We start from the raw sequence: 19109 nt of genomic DNA on the forward strand, positions 1-19109 counted from the left end.
GTAGTCCTCAATCACGTAGTACTTAATTTAGAATTTTTTAGATGGATTGGACTGCTAGCTAGTTTTACTGCTGTTTTGATTTGAACGTGCTGTCCTTGGTGAGCTCATGCCGGGGATTTCCACCGAGGTTCCGACTTGATCATGTTGCACTTACTGTAGAATGTTGCAGTATACTGTAGAATACTATACTCAACACTTTATCCCTTGACTGATAGATTTTATCTGACTACTTAAAAAACAAAACAACCACAAATGTGGATACAATGTATTTAGAAATGTGTTGAGAATAACACAAAATAAGTTGTACATTTATGTCCATTGTGATCCTAGTACCTAACCTACAAATATATTACACATTTACAGCTTACCCACATGAAAAAATACTAAAGTATACTATGTATAAATACTGTAGTATTACTATAGTTATATACTATAGTCTTGCGGACTAGTGTTTTTGCAGACATGACTGTAGTATACAATAGTATTCAATGTTGTGTTTTTGCAGACTTTACTGTAGTATTCACTGCAGTGTTCTTGGGGGCATGACTGGTATACTATAGTATTCACTGTAGTGTTTTTGCTGACATGGCTGTAGTGATTGTGGACTTCAGGAAACAGCAGAGGGAGCATCCCCCTATCCACATCGAAGGCACAGCAGTTGAGAAGGTGGTAAGTTTTAAGTTCCTAGGCATACACATCACAGACATGGTCCACCCACACAGACAGTGTGGTGATGGAGGCGCAATAGCGCCTCTTCAACCTCAGGAGGCTGAAGAAATTAGGTATTAGGTTGTTGTTGGGGAATTGTTAGATTACTTGTTAAATATTACTGCACTATCGGAACTAGAAGCACAAGCATTTCACTACACTCTCATTAACATCTGCTAACCCTGTGCATGTGACAAATACAATTTGATTTGATTGATTTAAAGTATTGTATTCAATGTATTGCTTTTTTCAGGCATGACTGTAGTATTCACAATACAGGGACACATTAATCAACGTTTCAGTAAAAGTGTCGGTTTTAGGCAGCCGGCTAATTTTCAACAACAGTTCCTGGACAGGTTATTAAAAACAATTACAATAACAATACAGACAATCATTGAGCAGTGAGCACACACAGAGCAGCATAGGACAAGCAAGACGTAGCATGTAGACAGAGAAACATAGCACAAGAAGCAACGAGACAAAATCCATAAATGCAACACAGTGTTTCCACACCTCACAAGCTACAGACAACAGACGACATGGAAAGCAGCAATACACAACTAAAGTCTGATTGGCCTTTAGCCATGTATTCATGTTTTTTTGGGAAAGTGTGATAGGTGGTGCAGTTGTGTGTGTCTGATGGCAGTGTATTCCAAACTTGGGAAGCTCTCACAGAGAATGCAGATTGACTAAAGGTGCTTTTCCGTGAGGGAACTATATACTTGGTCACCTCTAATCGCAGACCTTGTGGATCTGCTGCCATATGTTTGGGTTTTCTGTTTAACCCTTTCACACGTACCATCACACGGGTGTGATCGTTCTACAGTGGTCCCTGAAGCGTACGATCACACATGTGTGATTAGAACACTCATTTAGAATGCTCGTTTAGAACGGCCAGTTTCGAATGATGCAACAATCAGCGTTTGAGCTGGCCACACTTTTTTCAGAAACTATTTACACAAACACAGTCCTTGCAAAGTTATGTCTAGAATGTGAGCAGTTTATTTTGGGATGCAATGTTCAGATATTCACAGAAGTACAGTATATATAGCATAACACAATCATCCTAACCGGAAAAATGTAGGCTACAGTTGTTCTAGCGCTAACTGAGCAAAGATTGACCCCACACAAGCTGTCATATTTTCTAGCTCTAGGCTGACATAAACTACAATATGAATTTGCTAATAGCAATTACTATGTATAATTAATCACATCACGGGTGAGCTCACCATTGATCGAAATAAACTATGTAAAACACTTTATAGAAATCGAAAGTAATCCGAAGATTAGTTTCAGCGCGCAGCCATGCATTTTTTTTCCTCACAGAAACCGAAGATAATAAGAGAAGACGAGATGTGTTTGGTCTGTTTATAGTATGCATGTTGAAGGGTGTCATCTACTGTCGTTCACATCCCACCAGTAATTTCCGGAAGTCCTCAAAAAATTTGCGAACTCTTACCTCATTTTGCTATAGCATCTTTGGTCCGACAGACGATCAAGTGAAACCCAGAATGCATTGTATGTCAACAAACATGGCTCCACACACATAGCTGGAATTAGCTTAGCTCATAATCAGTACGACCTTCAAAACATTATTTTACACAAATACTATGTGCCCTTTACAATCTATGCAAAAATCGGAATGCATGATTTTATCACCGGTAATTGAAAAACGTGAATAAAATAGTAAATATAGGAACACTACACAAAACATTTTCTGATAGTGATTTATTGATACAAATGGCGCGTGCAGGCAGTCAATCACGTAACCTCTCACTCCTGCTCTGAGCCATTCAGTGTTGTTATGTACGTAGCTAATGAGCTAAGCTGTAGCATTAGCAATGTCTTTCAAAAGGAGACAACTCAGAAATGGAGATTTAAAAAAAATTCTGACAATGAGTCTGAATGTCAGGAATCAGGTTCTGACAGTGACAGAGGATCCCTTGTCGACTGACAAAGTCCCAGTTCCCTTCGAAGATGCTGGTGGTGACAGAGGCAGACCGATAGTACAGGAGTTCTGTGGTAGCTGGAAGGCTGCCAGCCATTTCACCCCTCCTGGCCCTGCTGTTTGTGTTGATGAGTCCCAGTCTGGAGTGGGGGTGGGGGCAGCAGCAGCCACAATTAGTGAAATGTATACATTTCTGGTGACCGTAAAGAGGAACTCCATAAGAGAACACTCGTGCAGAGATCCTATGTTTGCAACTCCCTTCTTTGCCACCCTCTTTTCTAGTTCTGCTGCTATGACTGCATTTCATCAACAACGCTACTGCCATCCTAAATGACCCGTTATACAAAATAAAAAATGTTAACAGCTGGCAGTAAAGTTCCATGACAAACGAGACGTCCATGTCCTCTCCTCTGTCCATACAGCAACCATGTCATCCACAGGGAAGTTGGACCACCTGACGGGAGAGAGAAACAAACCAGACAGAGAAACATCAAACCAGACTGCGTGCTTGACTATAACCTCAAAATGGGGGCAGTGGATAAGGCTGACATGATAAACAGCTTTGGGGAATGCACTCAGAAAACGGCCAAGTGGTATAAGATATTTATAAATTTTTCCAGGGTAGCGTCAAAATACAACATCTTCTTCTGATGCATTTAGCATTGTTTTACAGAGCTAATAGAAGAATGTAACTAGCTACATAAGCACAATTTAATATAACACCATAAAAGGTGAGTAACGTTACCTAGCGTGTCCGCGGTTATAAGGAATATACACAAATATATTATGTTCCATACACACAGTGAGCTACAGTAGACACAGTATAACACGACACACAGAAACTATTATAACGTAATAAGGCACTTACTTTGATAGAAATGCAGTCGGGATTTGAAGATGGGTGTCTGTAGTGACGCCTCTAGCACGGAGACGCTGTGCCACTTGGGAGTCATAAAGCCAGGGTAGCTTCAAAATACAACACATGCTAATACTTCCCTGACGCAATTAGCATTGTTTTCCAGAGCTAATAGAATAATGTAACTAGCTACCTAATCATTGAGTAGAACACCATAAATGTTATGAAATGAGTAACGTTACATTGCGTGTCCACGGTTATAAGGAATATACCCAAAATATTATGCTACAGTAGAAACGACATGCAGGAAACTATTATAACGTAATAAGGCACTTTGATAGAAACGCACACATTTCCAAAGTTATTATTGGTAACGAAAACAACTTTGATTGCGATGCAGGCGACAGGTGGAAAACATGAACACGTGTGTGCAGGACGGCAGATGAGCAAATGTCTGCAGACTTGAACTGCACAAACAATTGAGAAGTGTTTGGGGAATTTTGTCCGGGTCAGAAATGACAAAAAAAATAATTGGTCCGCAAAAGTAAAAATGACTACTTGTATGTGAATGAATGAGGCGGAACACACCTCATTTCAAACTGTTATTAGAAATAAAAAAACTTATTAGAAAATAATTTAAAATTGACAAATAAAAACAGGCTGCGTGCTTTGGTTTGAGGGCAGCGCCGATTAAATGTACTGTTACGTATCAATCACACTCTGGAATGGAGAGAACGTTCTAACATCACGTGCATAAAAAAACTCACGCTGGGGTGACCGTTAGAGATATTTGGAACTCACGCATGAAAGGGTTAACAAAAGTACTGAGAGGAGGGGGAGCCAGGCCATTTAGGATCTTGAATACAAGACATGCGTCGGTGTATTGCATGAGATTTTTCCAACTCAGGAGCTCATGCTTTCTGAGGATGGAACAGCGATGATGGCTATCGGGCTTCCTATCAAGCACTTTGAGAGCCTGTTTGTAGACAGACTGAATGGGTTTTAATGTTGTACAGCAAGCTTGAGCCCAACTAGTCAAGCAGTGTGTTAAGTGGGAGATTATCATAGATTTGAAGTACAGTTTTGCTACCTCTGTAGTCAAACAATTTCATATAAATCAGAAATTAGCAATTGAATTCGGTTATTTGAGTTACCCTTTTCACCTGCTTTTTAAAAGAGAGGTTGAAATCAAGTATGATGCCAAGGTACGTAAACTCAAATACCACCTGGAGCTTCTCCCCTGATACATAGACATCTGGCTCAGTTAGCATCAGTTGCCCTCTTTGTGAAGAACATGCAGACGTATTTTTTTCGCATTGAGATGCAAACATGAGTCACTGAGCCATTTTGTCACCTGGACCATTACAGTAGTGAGTTCTTGTGCAGCTTGTTGTTTGCTCTTTGCATGCACATATATCACTGTATCATCTGCATACATTTGAACTTCAGACCCAGTACAGACGGAGGGCAGATCATTAATGTACAGGCTGAACAGGAGGGGCCCGAGTATTGAACCTTGGGGCATGCCCACATCATAGCTCAGAGTGGGCGACAGCTCATTGCTCACTCTGACATGCTGAGTTCTGCCTTCAAGGTATGATTTCATCCATCTCAAGTCATCGGGGGAAAAGTTGAACTTGGACAATTTTGTGATGAGAACCTCATGGTTAACAGTATCAAAGGCCTTCTAGGTCCAGAAACACAGCCCCAACAATGCCCCCTTTGTCCATCTTGGACTTCACATTTTCCAGAAGATAGCAGTTGGTCGTTTCTGTGGAGTGTTTTGCTCTGAAGCCAAACTGCATGGAGTGTAATGTGAAGGGGCTGATGTTGAGGTGGGCAATCAGTTGTTCTGCTACACACTTTTGAACAACCTTCGACACCACAGGTAGTATACAAATGGGCCTGAAGTTACTCACGTCAGCAGGGTCACCCGATTTAAAGATGGCCGTTATTATGGCCGACTTCCAGACCCTTGGAAACAACCCCGGACTATTGCTATTTCGACTGCATCCTTTGTTAGATTGTCATTCACCTTGATTCTTAGTCTTTTTGCAGTGTTACTATGGTCTTTCCCTGTTAACTTTTTTAGATTCTCCCAGATCAATTTAGAATTTCCCTTTGCTTCACCAATTATGTTAATAAAAAGGTTTGCCTTGGCCTGTCTGATTTCTTTCATTACCTTATTTCTCAACATAGTAAACCTATGTCTGTCCTGCTCTAATTTGGACTTTAGGGATGTTTTTAGAGCACGATCTCATTCTTTCATCAGTTTCCAGATTTCTCCATTTAGCCAAGGAAGAGTCAGTACAATCAAACTAACAAGGGAAATAATCACAAGTTAGTCATAATGTGGCTAAAAGGCTAGGTATCTATTTATGTAGATATTTATTTAGCAAGCTAAAAACACGGAGCCTAACATTAGCTAGCTAGCTGCTGGAAAGATTTTGTCATTAATTGGAGGCGTGAGTGAATGAGTGACCGACTTTTCCCCTTCATTGTTTTTCGGTGGCTACAGCTAGCCATACTGGTGTCATTTGGTTAGCTAGCAAGAAATGTGAATCACTTTGCTAACTAGCTAGCTATGCTGAAAATGAACGACTGTTATCCACAGATCGACAACTAAGAGATATTCTATCAAATATATTTTTCATCGATCAAATAGGCGGACAGGCAGGCAAGCTCCAACTTTGTCAAAATGTGGGCTGGGAGAAGCATGCATTGGCAGGCAAGCTGCAGTAGCAGGCTACTATTCCCCATTGTTTATCAGTGCGTTTTTGATGGCCAACTAGCTGAAAAAGCTTGAGGGTTTATCTGATGTTCCCATATTAGATTTTTGCTCATCTCACTCCGGCTAGCGTTAGTTGTTAGCAAATACGATGTCTTCCTACAAGAGCATGTTAGGGATTGCATTGAGAAGAGCAAGAAGCAGGTGGGAAGTAAAGGGTCCTTGGTAACTATGATGTCCAAAACAATAGCAAATAAAGTAATTGAAGTCATCAGAATGTTGATTCAGCAGACAATTGTTGTTGAAGTGAGAAAGGCAGGGATGTTCTCAATACAAATGGACACAACACAGGATTTCACATCCAAAGATCAGTGTGCAGTAGTTCTGTGATATGTCACTGATCTTGTCCACGAGAGACTCATTGAGGTCATTGACTGTGAGTCATCAACTGGACAGTACTTTGTGGACCTTGTGAAACAGACCCTTGAAAAGATGGACATAGATATCAAACGTGTTGTGTTGGTAATGTGTTGGTAATGTGTTGGTAATGCAAAAGACGGCGCAGGTAATATGTAGGGACAATACAGGGGCTTCTCTGCATTGCTCACAGGAGAGTCTCCTAACCAAGTACACATATGGTGTACTCACATGTCCTCAACCTTGTGCTAACTGACACCACTGGGGTTGTTGTGGCAAGTGAATCCCTTTTCTCACTACTGAATGACATTGCAGTGTTCATTCGAGATTCCTACAAGCGCATGAAGCTATGAGAGGAAACCAGTGAGGACAGGAGACACAGACGGCTTGATGTAATTGGTGAAACACGCTGGTGGGCCAAAGACGAGGCCTTGGGAGAAGTATTTGGAAGCTTTGCAAAGCCTGACGGTGCAATTTACACGCATGTGGTCATCACTATGGAAAGAATTGAAAAGGATGTGACCATAAAACCTGCCACCCGAAGCAAGGCCCAAGGGTACAAGGATGCTCTCCTAAAGTATGAAACCATACCTACAACTGAGATTTTTCTCAGCATTTTTGAGAAGACGTCCCCTCTCTCTAAATTCTTGCAAACAAGTGGCATGGATATCGTAACAGCACAGCACTCGTTGACGGTGTGCCTTGAGACTTTGAGGGTGTGAAGAGGGCAGCAGACGACTTTGTTGAGTGGGTCAAGGGCCTTCCAAAGACAGCCATGCAGGAGCTCAGCAAATGCTTACTGGAATTTCATGAACATGCCACTGTTGAGGCATTGCAGGCTGAACTGATCAGCCTTGCACAACAGTGGGAAAGACTGAAACATTCAGCATTGGAGGAGTACAACACCAGGGCCACCGCCGCCAGTGATGAATCGGGGGAAGGCTTTGAGGATCCTGATGAAAGTGGAGTTGGTGAGCAGAAGTTGTTCCGCGTGTAAAAACTGCCCGATATGCTGCTCCTGTCTCAGTACAATCTGCTCATGGATGCGTATCACATCATGGGTCTGGGCTACAAGTTCCTCCTCACCCTATCGGTCACTCAGGTGGCTTGTGAGAGGACCTTCTCCACCCTGAAATTCGTGAAGAACCGCCAATTAACCTCCCTCACTCAAGAGAACCTTGAAGCATTCCTTTTGAATGCAACAGAGAAGGAGATTCTTTTGGAACTTGACAAAGATGACATCATTGACAAGATGGCGGAGAGCAGTGAGTTACTGCGCCGCCTACTGGTTTACTAGTGGTAATTACTTCCTGGTTACTCTGAAGTAGCTATGCTATGTCTCTTCCTTAACTTCTTAAGGATGACGCAGAATGCTGTTCCCATGCAGGAACAACACTCAGCGGATTTCAGAGCGCCACCTATAGTTTTTGATAAAACTCATAATTTCATTAAACTTTCATTAAAATACACATTCAAGGTAGTGAATTAAAGCTACACTCGTTGTGAATCTATCCACCAAGTCAGATTTGTAAAATGCTTTTCGGCGAAAGCATGAGAAGCTATTATCTGATAGCATGTACCCCCAAAATACTGCAACGTCACCTAACACGACAGATTTTGCAGTAGCCGGCGCTACCCAAAACGCAGAAATAAAATATAAAACATTCATTACCTTTGACGAGCTTCTTTCTTGGCACTCCTAGATGTCCCATAAACATTTATTTGGGTCTTTTTCGATTAAATCGGTCCATATATAGCCTAGATATCGATCTATGAAGACTGTGTAATCAAGGGAAAAAACTGAGTTTGATAACGCAACGTCATTTTTAAAAATTAAAAAAGTCAACGATAAACTTTCACAAAACACTTCGAAATACTTTTGTAATGCAACTTTAGGTATTAGTACACGTTAATAAGCGATAAAATTCATCAGGAGGCGATGTAAATTCTATAGGTGACCGTCTGGAAAAAATGCCCGGAGAAATCTCAACCAAAACATCCTGTTGGAGGCCTGGAGGGAATCGGTTCCCTTGGGTCGGTTTGACCAAGAATCAAAGCCTAAGCAAATGACAAGACTCTAGACATCGTGTGGAAGCTGTAGGTACTGCAACCTCGGCCTCATTTAATCCGGTTCACCTTTAACAATGCCTGGAAGTGGTGCATGGATATTTATTTCCATTTTCAGTGATCAGATTTTCCTGCACTTTTCGATGAAACGCACGTTCTGTTATAGTCACAGCCGTGATTTAACCAGTTTTAGAAACGTCTGAGTGTTTTCTATCCACACATACTAATCATACGCATATACTATATTCCTGGAATGAGTAGCAGGGCGCTGAAATGTTGCGCGATTTTTAACAAAAAGCTGCGAAAATTCGCAGCCTCCCTAACAGGTTTTAACAGGCTAACAAGGGTGAAAGAACATTTGCTGTGAGTTAAAGCTTTTGTACAGAGGCATGTTTTTTGGACATTTGTATTATACTTGCAGTTATGTAGCCAATGTTCAAATTCATTGACTCAGTGTGTAGATGTGTTTATTTTTGTCCTGTTTGCTTTATGGACATCAGTGAGTGAACATTGTAATCTATGTTTTTTTTTTGAGTTGCGCTTTTTTGACTTTTGTGTTATACTTACTTACATTGTTGTAGCTTATGTTCACGTTCAGTGAATGTGTGAAGTTTTTGATTCTTTTGATATGCTTGATGCTTGAATATAAAGATAATCACTTGAACATTTGAGCTAACTCTGTGTATCTAATTCTCTTTTTAAAGTGTAGGCTAATTGTTTTGTGTGTCTAGCCTTGTACATTTGTATGTGCTATGATTGGTGTATTCCTAGTGAGTTTTTGAGGTTGCACCCACAGCCATAGCATACCTTGAAAACTCAGTGTTCAGATAGGCTACTTGTTAGTCAGTCCCAAATGTTTGTATTTTGTAATGTGGATAACTTTCTTCCCAGATGAACATAGTGGCCAAATATATACCTAGTTTGGTACCCATTACAACAACAAATAGGGTTACCCTACAAAATTAGCTGTCTGTTGGTTTGCGTGAACAGGGTGGCATGGGATAGAGTCAAATTCCCAGCCTGAATTATTGTTTCAGTCCACCCCTGCTGACTTGCAAAACATTTTGGGACTGTATCAACAGTAAACTAATGAAAAAAATACCAAAGTTCATTTTTGAGTGATATTCCACTTTAAGTATCCAAAGTAAAAGTATAAATAATTTCAAATTCCTTAGATTAAGCAAACCAGACGGCACCATGTTCTTGTTTGTTTAAATGTACAGATAGCCAGGGGCACACTCCAACACTCAGACATCATTTACGAACGAAGCATGTGTGTTTAGTGAGTCTACCTGGTCAGAGGCCGTAGGCATGATCAAGTGCATGAATTTGACCATTTTCCTGGCCAGCTAAGCATTCAAATGTAACAAGTACTTTTTGGTGTCAGGGAAAATGTATGGAGCAGAAAGTACATTATTTTCTTTAAAAATGTTGTGAAGTAATATTAAAAGTTGTCCAAAACATGAATAGTAAAGTACAGATAACCCCCCAAAATACTTAACTAGTACTTTAAAGTATTTTTACTTAAGTATTTTACACCCCTGTAAATACTGTGGTTACCTGTTTATTATTTTCTACCATCAGAAGTACGGTATTGTTTGTCACAGTTTTTGGTCATCTTGTTTACTTGGTCAGCTGAATCTCTGTGAAAGCACTGTTGTATTTCATAAAGCTAAAAAGTCATTTTGGTGTACTCTTGTTAATGTGTACTATCTGTATCAAACAAAAAAAAACTAATCCTCTGTTGACCTAACTCAATAGGTGGCCTGTCACAAACCTGTGTGTCTTTATGTTGTGGTTGAGGTGTTCCCCTCATTAAACAGTAACTTGCATAGTCGGCAGATGTCACTACAATATACTACAGTCATCAATACGCAAAACACTATAGTGAATACTACAGTAAATTCCACAAAAGCAGTGTAGCGAATACCATAGTATATAAATATACTACAGTATTTAAACTGTATCATTGTTTCATGTGGGATGTTTCAATAAAGGGCTGTAAACAGTATCAATCTTAATCACACACAAGTTGTTTTATAGTGCAGAAATAAAGGGATTGCATTCCAACCTAGATGTGTTTTGTGTTGATGTCTCCACAGTGAGGCATGTGTCTGTGCAGACAGGAGGCTCGATCACCTTCCCATGTCACTATGTTCTGAATCACATCAACCATGTGAAATACTGGTGTAAAGGATTAGGTTGGGAAGTATGTTCTTATGTAGTACGTACTGACCATCCTAAGAGCAGTGGTAAGACCTCAATCTCTGATGACATCAACAAGAGAATCTTCACTGTGACCATGACTGACCTGACGTCATGGGACTCTAATACTTACAGATGTGTTGTGGAGATCAATAGAGGACCAGATATCATGATACAATGGTTCTACCTGTCTGTCACTCCAGGTAAGATCCCTTCACTGCTTGTATCTAGTAAAGTAGAATGAATAGTGCTCAGCAATGTCCTATGGAGTGTCCTGTAATCCTGCAATGTCAAATACTAAATAAGGACCCAATTATGAGTAGCTATTTATAACAAATGAAATGAGAATTGTGCATCCACTGAAATGTATAGACAGATTTATACCTTACATCTATGTGCAATGAACTGACCATGTTTTGAAGCTGTACAGTGTTTGTTTACAAGTAGAATGAATAGTGCTCAGCAATGTCCTATGGAGTGTCCTGTAATCCTGCAATGTCAAATACTAAATAATGACCCAATTATAAATAACCTATTAAAACAAATGAAATGAGAATTGTGTAACCACTCTGAAAATCATAGACAGAGCTATACTGTACATGTAGGTAAAACAAGATTATAAACTCAGCAAAAAAAGAAACATCCCTTTTTCAGGACCCCATCTTTCAAAGATAATTAGTTCAAATCCAAATAACTTCACAGATCTTCAAGGTAAAGGGTTTAAACACCGTTTCCCATGCTTGTTCAATGAACCATAAACTATTAATGAACATGCACCTGTGGAACGGTCATTAAGACACTTACAGCTTACAGACGGTAGGCAATTAAGGTCACAGTTATGAAAACTTAGGACACTAAAGAGGCCTTTCTACTAACTCTGAAAAATACCAAAATAAAGATGCCCTGGGTCCCTGCTCATCTGCATGAACGTGTCTTAGGCATGCTGCAAGGAGGCATATGGACTGCAGATGTGGCCAGGGCAATAAATTGCAATGCCCCTACTGTGAGATGCCTAAGACAGCGCTACAGGGAGACAGGACGGACAGCTGATCGTCCTCACAGAGGCAGACCACATGTAACAACACCTGCACAGGATCGGTATATCCAAGAGGACAAGAGGAGAGCACCGTGTTGATACAGGAAAGACAGTTGAGGTCAGAAGGTGAGGACAAATTCCCTGAAGGGAGTAATAAGGATTTCGTATCTTGTTACTCTTTTCCTGTTAAACTATAAGACATAAGGATTGGGGAGAAGGAGGAGTGTCTTAAGTGGGATATATATATCTGGCTGGAAGAAATGTTGAGTTGTCTGAATTACAGCTGTACAGAACCTTTGGGAAGAATTCAACTTGGTTATTAAAGCTTCTTTATTGTCCTTGAGTATTTACTCTGAAAAATAAGAACCTAACAACAGTGAGGGGACGTTTCTTTATTTGCTGAGTATATTTGGGGTCATGATGGAGTAACACAACTAAGCTTGTGAGGAAAGCACCTTTTTCTTTTCTGAATTCTTGTTTTTTACCTGTGTTCAGGTACTCCAGAACTCTATGTGGAACAACAGGAAGTGACTGGAGTAGAAGGAGGGAGTGTCACTGTCTGTTGTTACTATAGTAACTCTGGAGATATGAAGTGGTGCAGGATGGGTGGTGATTGTGTGAATGGGTATTCTGGGACTTTACATGGAACATCAGTGACATTAACGCGGACTAGTGATGCCAACAACAGAAAAGTCTTAACAGTGACTATGAGTGGACTGAAGATGGAGAACACTGACTGGTATTGGTGTAGTGTTGGAGAACTAGAGATGCCTGTTCACATCACTGTCAGTCAACAAACTGCAACACAGAGAACCTCTAAGATGACCTCAAGTTAGTAGATCAATCACATACTTTATGATCAATATGATTCACTTTGTTTTATCCACTGGTATCATCTGGAACTAATTGTAATATGAACTATGAATGTGATGTTGCTATACAACCTGACTATCTGGTTTACCATTAACTTCATTGATGATATTGTTGTTTTACCTCACAGCAACCCAAGATCCAACCCCTCAACAACCCTCTGCCTCTCCAACTGCTGAGCCTGTTCAGACTGACAACACAAGTCAAGGAGCTGAGGGGAACATGGAGGAAGTCCACCAGAGGTTATTATCACTCCTTCAGATGTTTTATCCCACATGTTGTTAGATAATATGAACTCAGAGAAACATTACAATTCCATCACACACTACAACAGTTAATGCAAACCAAACACCCTCCCTAAATGCATATAGAGACTGTTATCACTTCCTCCTGGGTAGAACATCTCTGTGGTTGCCTTGTGAGAAGTAGCAGCATTATTGTGTTATACTAACTCATGTGCAAGAACAAGTTGCAAACTTAATAAATAGTCATAATCTCAATAATAATCATATCTCTTCATTTGCATGGTCAACTTCCACACATGTGAACAGATAAATCATTGTTCCATGTATCACAACAAGTGCATACAACAAATGAACAATTTATAATGATCTATTTTAATTGTATTTTTATTTCAAGTTCATATAAGTAATCCATCAGGTCCATAGATGTGAAAGTCCTACTCATCTCTCTGGGCATGTTGGTGGTGGTGACAGCTGGTATCCTAGTAACATGGAAGATGTGGAGAAGGCATAGTAAGTAGTCATTTTATGTGAATATAAAAAGGAGAATAGTTTAGAAAATACTAAATGTATTGATATTGTGACCAACAGTATATTTCTTGCCTGTGATTCATCTTGAATGACAGAAAATACTTGGAGGAATTGTCTTTAAGAAACCCATTCAGAGGTATTATTTTACTATAACAAACTCAGAAGTTACTGACATCTCCCTCTCTTTATTCCAGAGGACAATAAGGCCAAGGACCAGATTACTAACAACTCAGTGGTAGGATACACTTCTTTAATTGTATTATTTTCAACCATCTGCAAATCTGTTCTTGATTTGGGATCATCTACCGTTTGACTCCAGCGTTACCTGTTCAGTTGACTATCAATGAGTTGACATAAAAGGTCCCATATTCTAACTGAACCGAAGCTCTTACAGTGCTCAATATGTTGAAAAACAATGTTAAAAAGACAGATAACTGGAAATTGTCAGTTCACTAAACATACATCTGAAACAAACTGTGGTTTAGGTGGTAAATAGACATGTCCTGTTCCTCTTTGCTATTTATTTATTTGCAGTCTGCTGACTCTGAGCAGGACATTACATACAGCACAGTGACCAACACCAGAAAAATAGCACAGCAGGTACAAACTGAATAAAACTGGTCTTTTTCTGTGGAGATCTTGGACTAGAATCAATAACTCCATCACTGCAGTGAGCCGGGGTTCTCTCTCTCTCTCTCTCTCTCTCTCTCTCTCCTTCTCTCCTTCTCTCTCTCTCCTCTCTCCTCAATTTCTGCAGTGTGAGCTGTTGTTCTCTATCTCTCTCTCGATCTCTCTGTCCTCGATTTCTGCAGTGTGAGTTGGTGTTCTCTATCTCTCTCTCTCTCTCTCTCGATCTCTCTGTCCTCGATTTCTGCAGTGTGAGCTGGTGTTCTCTCTATCTCTCTATCTCTCTCTCTCTCTCGATCTCTCTGTCCTCGATTTCTGCAGTGTGAGCTGGTGTTCTCTCTATCTCTCTCTCTCTCTCTCTCTCTCGATCTCTCTGTCCTCGATTTCTGCAGTGTGAGTTGGTGTTCTCTATCTCTCTCTCTCTCTCTCTCGATCTCTCTGTCCTCGATTTCTGCAGTGTGAGCTGGTGTTCTCTCTATCTCTCTCTCTCTCTCGATCTCTATCTCTCTGTCCTCGATTTCTGCAGTGTGAGTTGGTGTTCTCTCTATCTCTCTCTCTCTCTCGATCTCTCTGTCCTCGATTTCTGCAGTTTGAGCTGGTGTTCTCTCTCTCTCTCTCTCTCGATCTCTCTGTCCTCGATTTCTGCAGTTTGAGCTGGTGTTCTCTCTATCTCTCTCTCTCTCTCGATCTCTCTGTCCTCGATTTCTGCAGTTTGAGCTGGTGTTCTCTCTCTCTCTCTCGATCTCTCTGTCCTCGATTTCTGCAGTTTGAGCTGGTGTTCTCTCTCTCTCTCTCGATCTCTCTGTCCTCGATTTCTGCAGTTTGAGCTGGTGTTCTCTCTCTCTCTCGATCTCTCTGTCCTCGATTTCTGCAGTTTGAGCTGGTGTTCTCTCTCTCTCTCTCTCGATCTCTATCTCTCTGTCCTCGATTTCTGCAGTGTGAGCTGGTGTTCTCTCTCTCTCTCTCTCGATCTCTCTGTCCTCGATTTCTGCAGTTTGAGCTGGTGTTCTCTCTCTCTCTCTCTCGATCTCTCTGTCCTCGATTTCTGCAGTTTGAGCTGGTGTTCTGTCTCTCTCTCTCTCTCGATCTCTCTGTCCTCGATTTCTGCAGTTTGAGCTGGTGTTCTCTCTCTCTCTCTGTCATCGGAATTTCATAATTCCTATATGTGTTCATTAATTAAATTCACTCTGTCTATTTTATCTAAGAATTTGTAAGATTCCTATTTCCATAAAATAGATAGAGACCAGTCTTATCAAAATGAGATAATAGTATTTATTCTCGGAGCTTGCTGCCATGAAACCACGAACAACAGTTTATATACATAATTTGACGTCATAGGATATAAAATATCCTTCCTCCTATCGACCAAGGCAAAACAGGTTCAAAGGTTTATTTATATATGTTTATATATGTTGTAAAGGTTTTTCTTGTGGCAACAGTTCACAAATCTTGCTGCTGTGATTACACACTGTGGTATTTTAACCACTAGATATGGGAGTTTATCAACATTGGATTTGTTTTTGAATTCTTTGGTCTGTGTAATCTGAGGGAAATATGTGTCTCTAATATGGTCATACATTTGGCAGGAGGTTAGGAAGTGCAGCTCAGTTTAGACCTCATTTTGTGGGCAGTGTGATGTTTTGGCCAATGTATGTCTAGTTTTTTGTGTGCTCTACTGCAACGTCGTCTTGATGATATTTGTATTTGTGGTCCTGGCAACTGGACCTTTTTTGGAAGACCATTATTTTTTGTCTTACTCAGATTTACTGTCAGGGTCCAGGTCTGACAGAATCTGTGCAGAAGATCTAGGTGCTGCTGTTGCTTTTTGTTCATTGTTACAGAGCCAAATAGATTGGAGAAGTGGTTTATCCAAACATCTCCGCTTTGGATAGATAACTCTTCGTGTTGTTGTTTGTTCAGAGTTTCCAGAATTGGTTAGATTCTATGGATTCTTTAATTACATTGAGCTGATGTCTGACATGCTGTTCCTTCTTTTTACATAGTGTATGTCTGTACTGTTTTAGTGATTCACCGTAGTGAAGGCGTAGGCTCAGGTTTTCTGGGTCTCTATGTTTTTGGTTGGATTGGTATCTCAATTTCTTTCTTAGGTTTTTGCCTTCTTCATCAAACCATTTGTCATTGTTGTACATTTTCTTAGGTTGTCTGCTTGACATTTGTATATTTGATAGGGAAGCTGAAAGGTCAAATATACTGTTTAGGTTTTCTACTGCCAAGTTTACACCTCCACTATTACAGTGAAACATTTTGTCCAGGAAATTGTCTAGAAGTTATTGAATTTGTTGTTGACTAATTGTTTTTTTGTTAGATTTCCACACTACGCTCCTTCTTTCTATAGCATTTCTTAATATTATTCCGTTCCTTTGGTTTTGATGCCTCAAGATTGAGCATAGCTCTGTTCAAGTGGAGTGAGATTTTGCTGTGATCTGATAGGGGTCTCAGTGGACTGACTGTGAACGCTCTAAGAGACTCTGGGTTGAGGTCAGCGGTCTACGGCACTACTGCCAAAAGATGAGCTATAGGTGTACCTACCTTAGGAGACTCCTCGACGCCAACCACTGACTATGTACATACCCAGCGTCTGACAGGCCTGCAGGAGTTGTGACCCATTTTTGTTGGTTATGTTGTCGTAGTTGTATCTAGGGAGGCATATGGGGGAGGGAATATGGTCACCCCCAGGTAGGTGTTTGTCCCCCTGTGTTCTGAGGGTGTCAGGTTCTTGTCGAGTTCTGACATTTAGGCCGCCACAGACTAGCACACATCCCTGAGATTGGAAATTGTTGATCTCCCCCTCTAGGATGGAAAAGGTGTCATCGTTAAAGCATGGGGATTCTATTGGGGGGATATAGGTAGCACACATGAGGACATTCTTCTCTGTTGAGATAATTTCATTATTAGTTTCTTGCTAGATGTAAATTGTTCCTGTTTTGACCAATGGAGTGGGTTAGGTCTGCTCTATACGAAATTAGCATACCCCTGAGTCTCTTCCCTGTTTGACCCCTGGTAGTTTGGTGGATGTGACTACCAGCTCTCTGTAGCTTAGAGGGCAACCAGTGGGTCCGTCTCCTTTATACCATGTTTCTTGTAGGATGATAATGTCTATATTTCCAATTTCTTTGATGAAGTCTGGGTTCCTGCTCTTTAGGCCAAAGCCAGATGACCTCAGACCTTGTATATTCCAGGATGAGATAGTTAAGGCTTTGTGTTCCATAGTGCCTAGGGTTGTTTTTGAGTGGTTTAGGCCTGGACCATCACAGTGTGTGAGCAGAGCATGTTGAGCATCTGATACGTACAGTTGAAGTCAGAAGTTTACGTGCACCTTAGCCAAATACATTTAAACTCAGTTTTTCACAATCCCTGACATTTAATCAAAGTAAGAATTCCATGTCTTAGGTTATATAGGATCACCAACTTATTTTAATGACTCCAAGCGAAGTGTATGTAAACTTCCAACTTCAACTGTATGTATTACAATTATACACTTCAACAGTGTTTACCAATCTTGGTCCTAAGACATCAATGGTTACACATTGTAACTAATGGACCAGAAACAGGATTTAAATAGTTAACCTCTCTGAGATATGTGGTACACCTCGTCAACAGACAGTGAATGTGCAGGGCGCCAAATTCAAAACAACAAAATCTCATAATTAAAATTCCTCAAGCATAGAAGTATCTTACACCATTTTAAATATAAAATTATCCTTAATCCAGCCACAGTGTCTGATTTAAAAAATGCTTTACAGTGAAAGCACCACAAACGATTATGTTAGGTCACCACCAAGTCACAGAAAAATCCAGCCATTTTTCTAGCCAAAGGGAGGAGTCACAAAAAGCACAAATAGAGATAAAATGAATCACTAATCTGTGATGATCTTCATCAGATGACACTCATGTTACACAATACATGTATGTTTTGTTTGCTAAAGTGCATATATATATGAAAAAATCAAATTTTACATTTGTGCGTTACGTTCACTAGTTCTAAAACATGCATTGATTTTGCAGAGAGCCACATCAAGTTACAGAAATACTGATCATAAATGTTGATGAAAAATCAAGTGTTACACATGGAATTAGAGATATACTTCTCCTTTATGCAACCGCTGTGTCAGGTTTCAAAAAAACTTTACAGAAAAAGCAAACCATGCAATAATCTGAGTACAGCGTTCAGACAACAAAGCAGCCAAAAAGATATCCTCCATATTGGGTAGTCAACATTAGTCAGAAATAGCATTATAAATATTCACTTACCTTTGATGATCTTCATCAGAATGCACTCCCAGGAATCCCAGATCCACCATAAATGTTTGATTGTTCGATAATGTCCATCATTTATGTCCAAATAGCCTCTTTTGTTCGGGCATTAGGTAAACAAATCCAAATGTGTGTTCAGGTCCAGCCGAACGTCGGACGAAAAGTTTAAAAAGTTATTTTACAGGTCGTAGAAACATGCCAAACTAAGTATAGAATCAATCTTTATGATTATTTTTAACATAAATCTTCAATAATTTTCCAACCGGAAAATTCCATTGTCTGTAGAAAAGCAATGGAACGAGAGCTAACTCTCTCGTGACCGAGGCACTCTGCCAGACCACTGACTCAAATAGCTCTCATGAGCCCCTCCTTTATAGTAGAATCCTCAAACAAGTTTCTAAAGATGGTTGACATCTAGTGGAAGCCCTAGGTAGTGCAACATAACCAGTATCCACTGTATCTACAATAAGGGCTGAGTTTTAAAAAACTACAAGCCTCAGATTTCCCACTTCCTGGTTGGATTCTTCTTAGGTTTTTGCCTGCCATATGAGTTCTGTTATACTCACAGACATCATTCAAACAGTTCTAGAAACTTCAGA

At 40.2% G+C, this 19109-nt stretch overlaps 1 protein-coding gene across 1 annotated transcript; it reads left to right on the plus strand.

The window, feature by feature from the left end:
- Positions 1–7666: 7666 nt before the first annotated feature.
- On the plus strand, positions 7667–13986 carry LOC112235220 (polymeric immunoglobulin receptor-like). The gene is made up of 6 exons (XM_042322777.1): positions 7667–7922; positions 10734–11132; positions 12461–12796; positions 12966–13077; positions 13496–13590; positions 13803–13986. Exons 1-6 carry the CDS (start codon positions 7667–7669, stop codon positions 13919–13921), a joined length of 1317 nt encoding a protein of 438 aa, XP_042178711.1. The 3' UTR covers positions 13922–13986.
- The last annotated feature ends 5123 nt before the right edge of the window (positions 13987–19109 follow it).

The sequence above is a fragment of the Oncorhynchus tshawytscha genome, linkage group LG06 (assembly GCF_018296145.1).
Source record: "Oncorhynchus tshawytscha isolate Ot180627B linkage group LG06, Otsh_v2.0, whole genome shotgun sequence".
Taxonomy (NCBI): Eukaryota; Metazoa; Chordata; class Actinopteri; order Salmoniformes; family Salmonidae; genus Oncorhynchus; species Oncorhynchus tshawytscha.

Bases quoted from the DNA above. Each gene is read 5' to 3' on its own strand.
- LOC112235220 (XM_042322777.1), top strand. From the start codon at position 7,667: ATGCTGCTCCTGTCTCAGTACAATCTGCTCATGGATGCGTATCACATC. The intron at 13,078-13,495 runs GTTATTATCACT...GTAATCCATCAG, and splicing joins ATGGAGGAAGTCCACCAGAG to GTCCATAGATGTGAAAGTCC. The intron at 13,591-13,802 runs GTAAGTAGTCAT...TCTTTATTCCAG, and splicing joins GAAGATGTGGAGAAGGCATA to AGGACAATAAGGCCAAGGAC.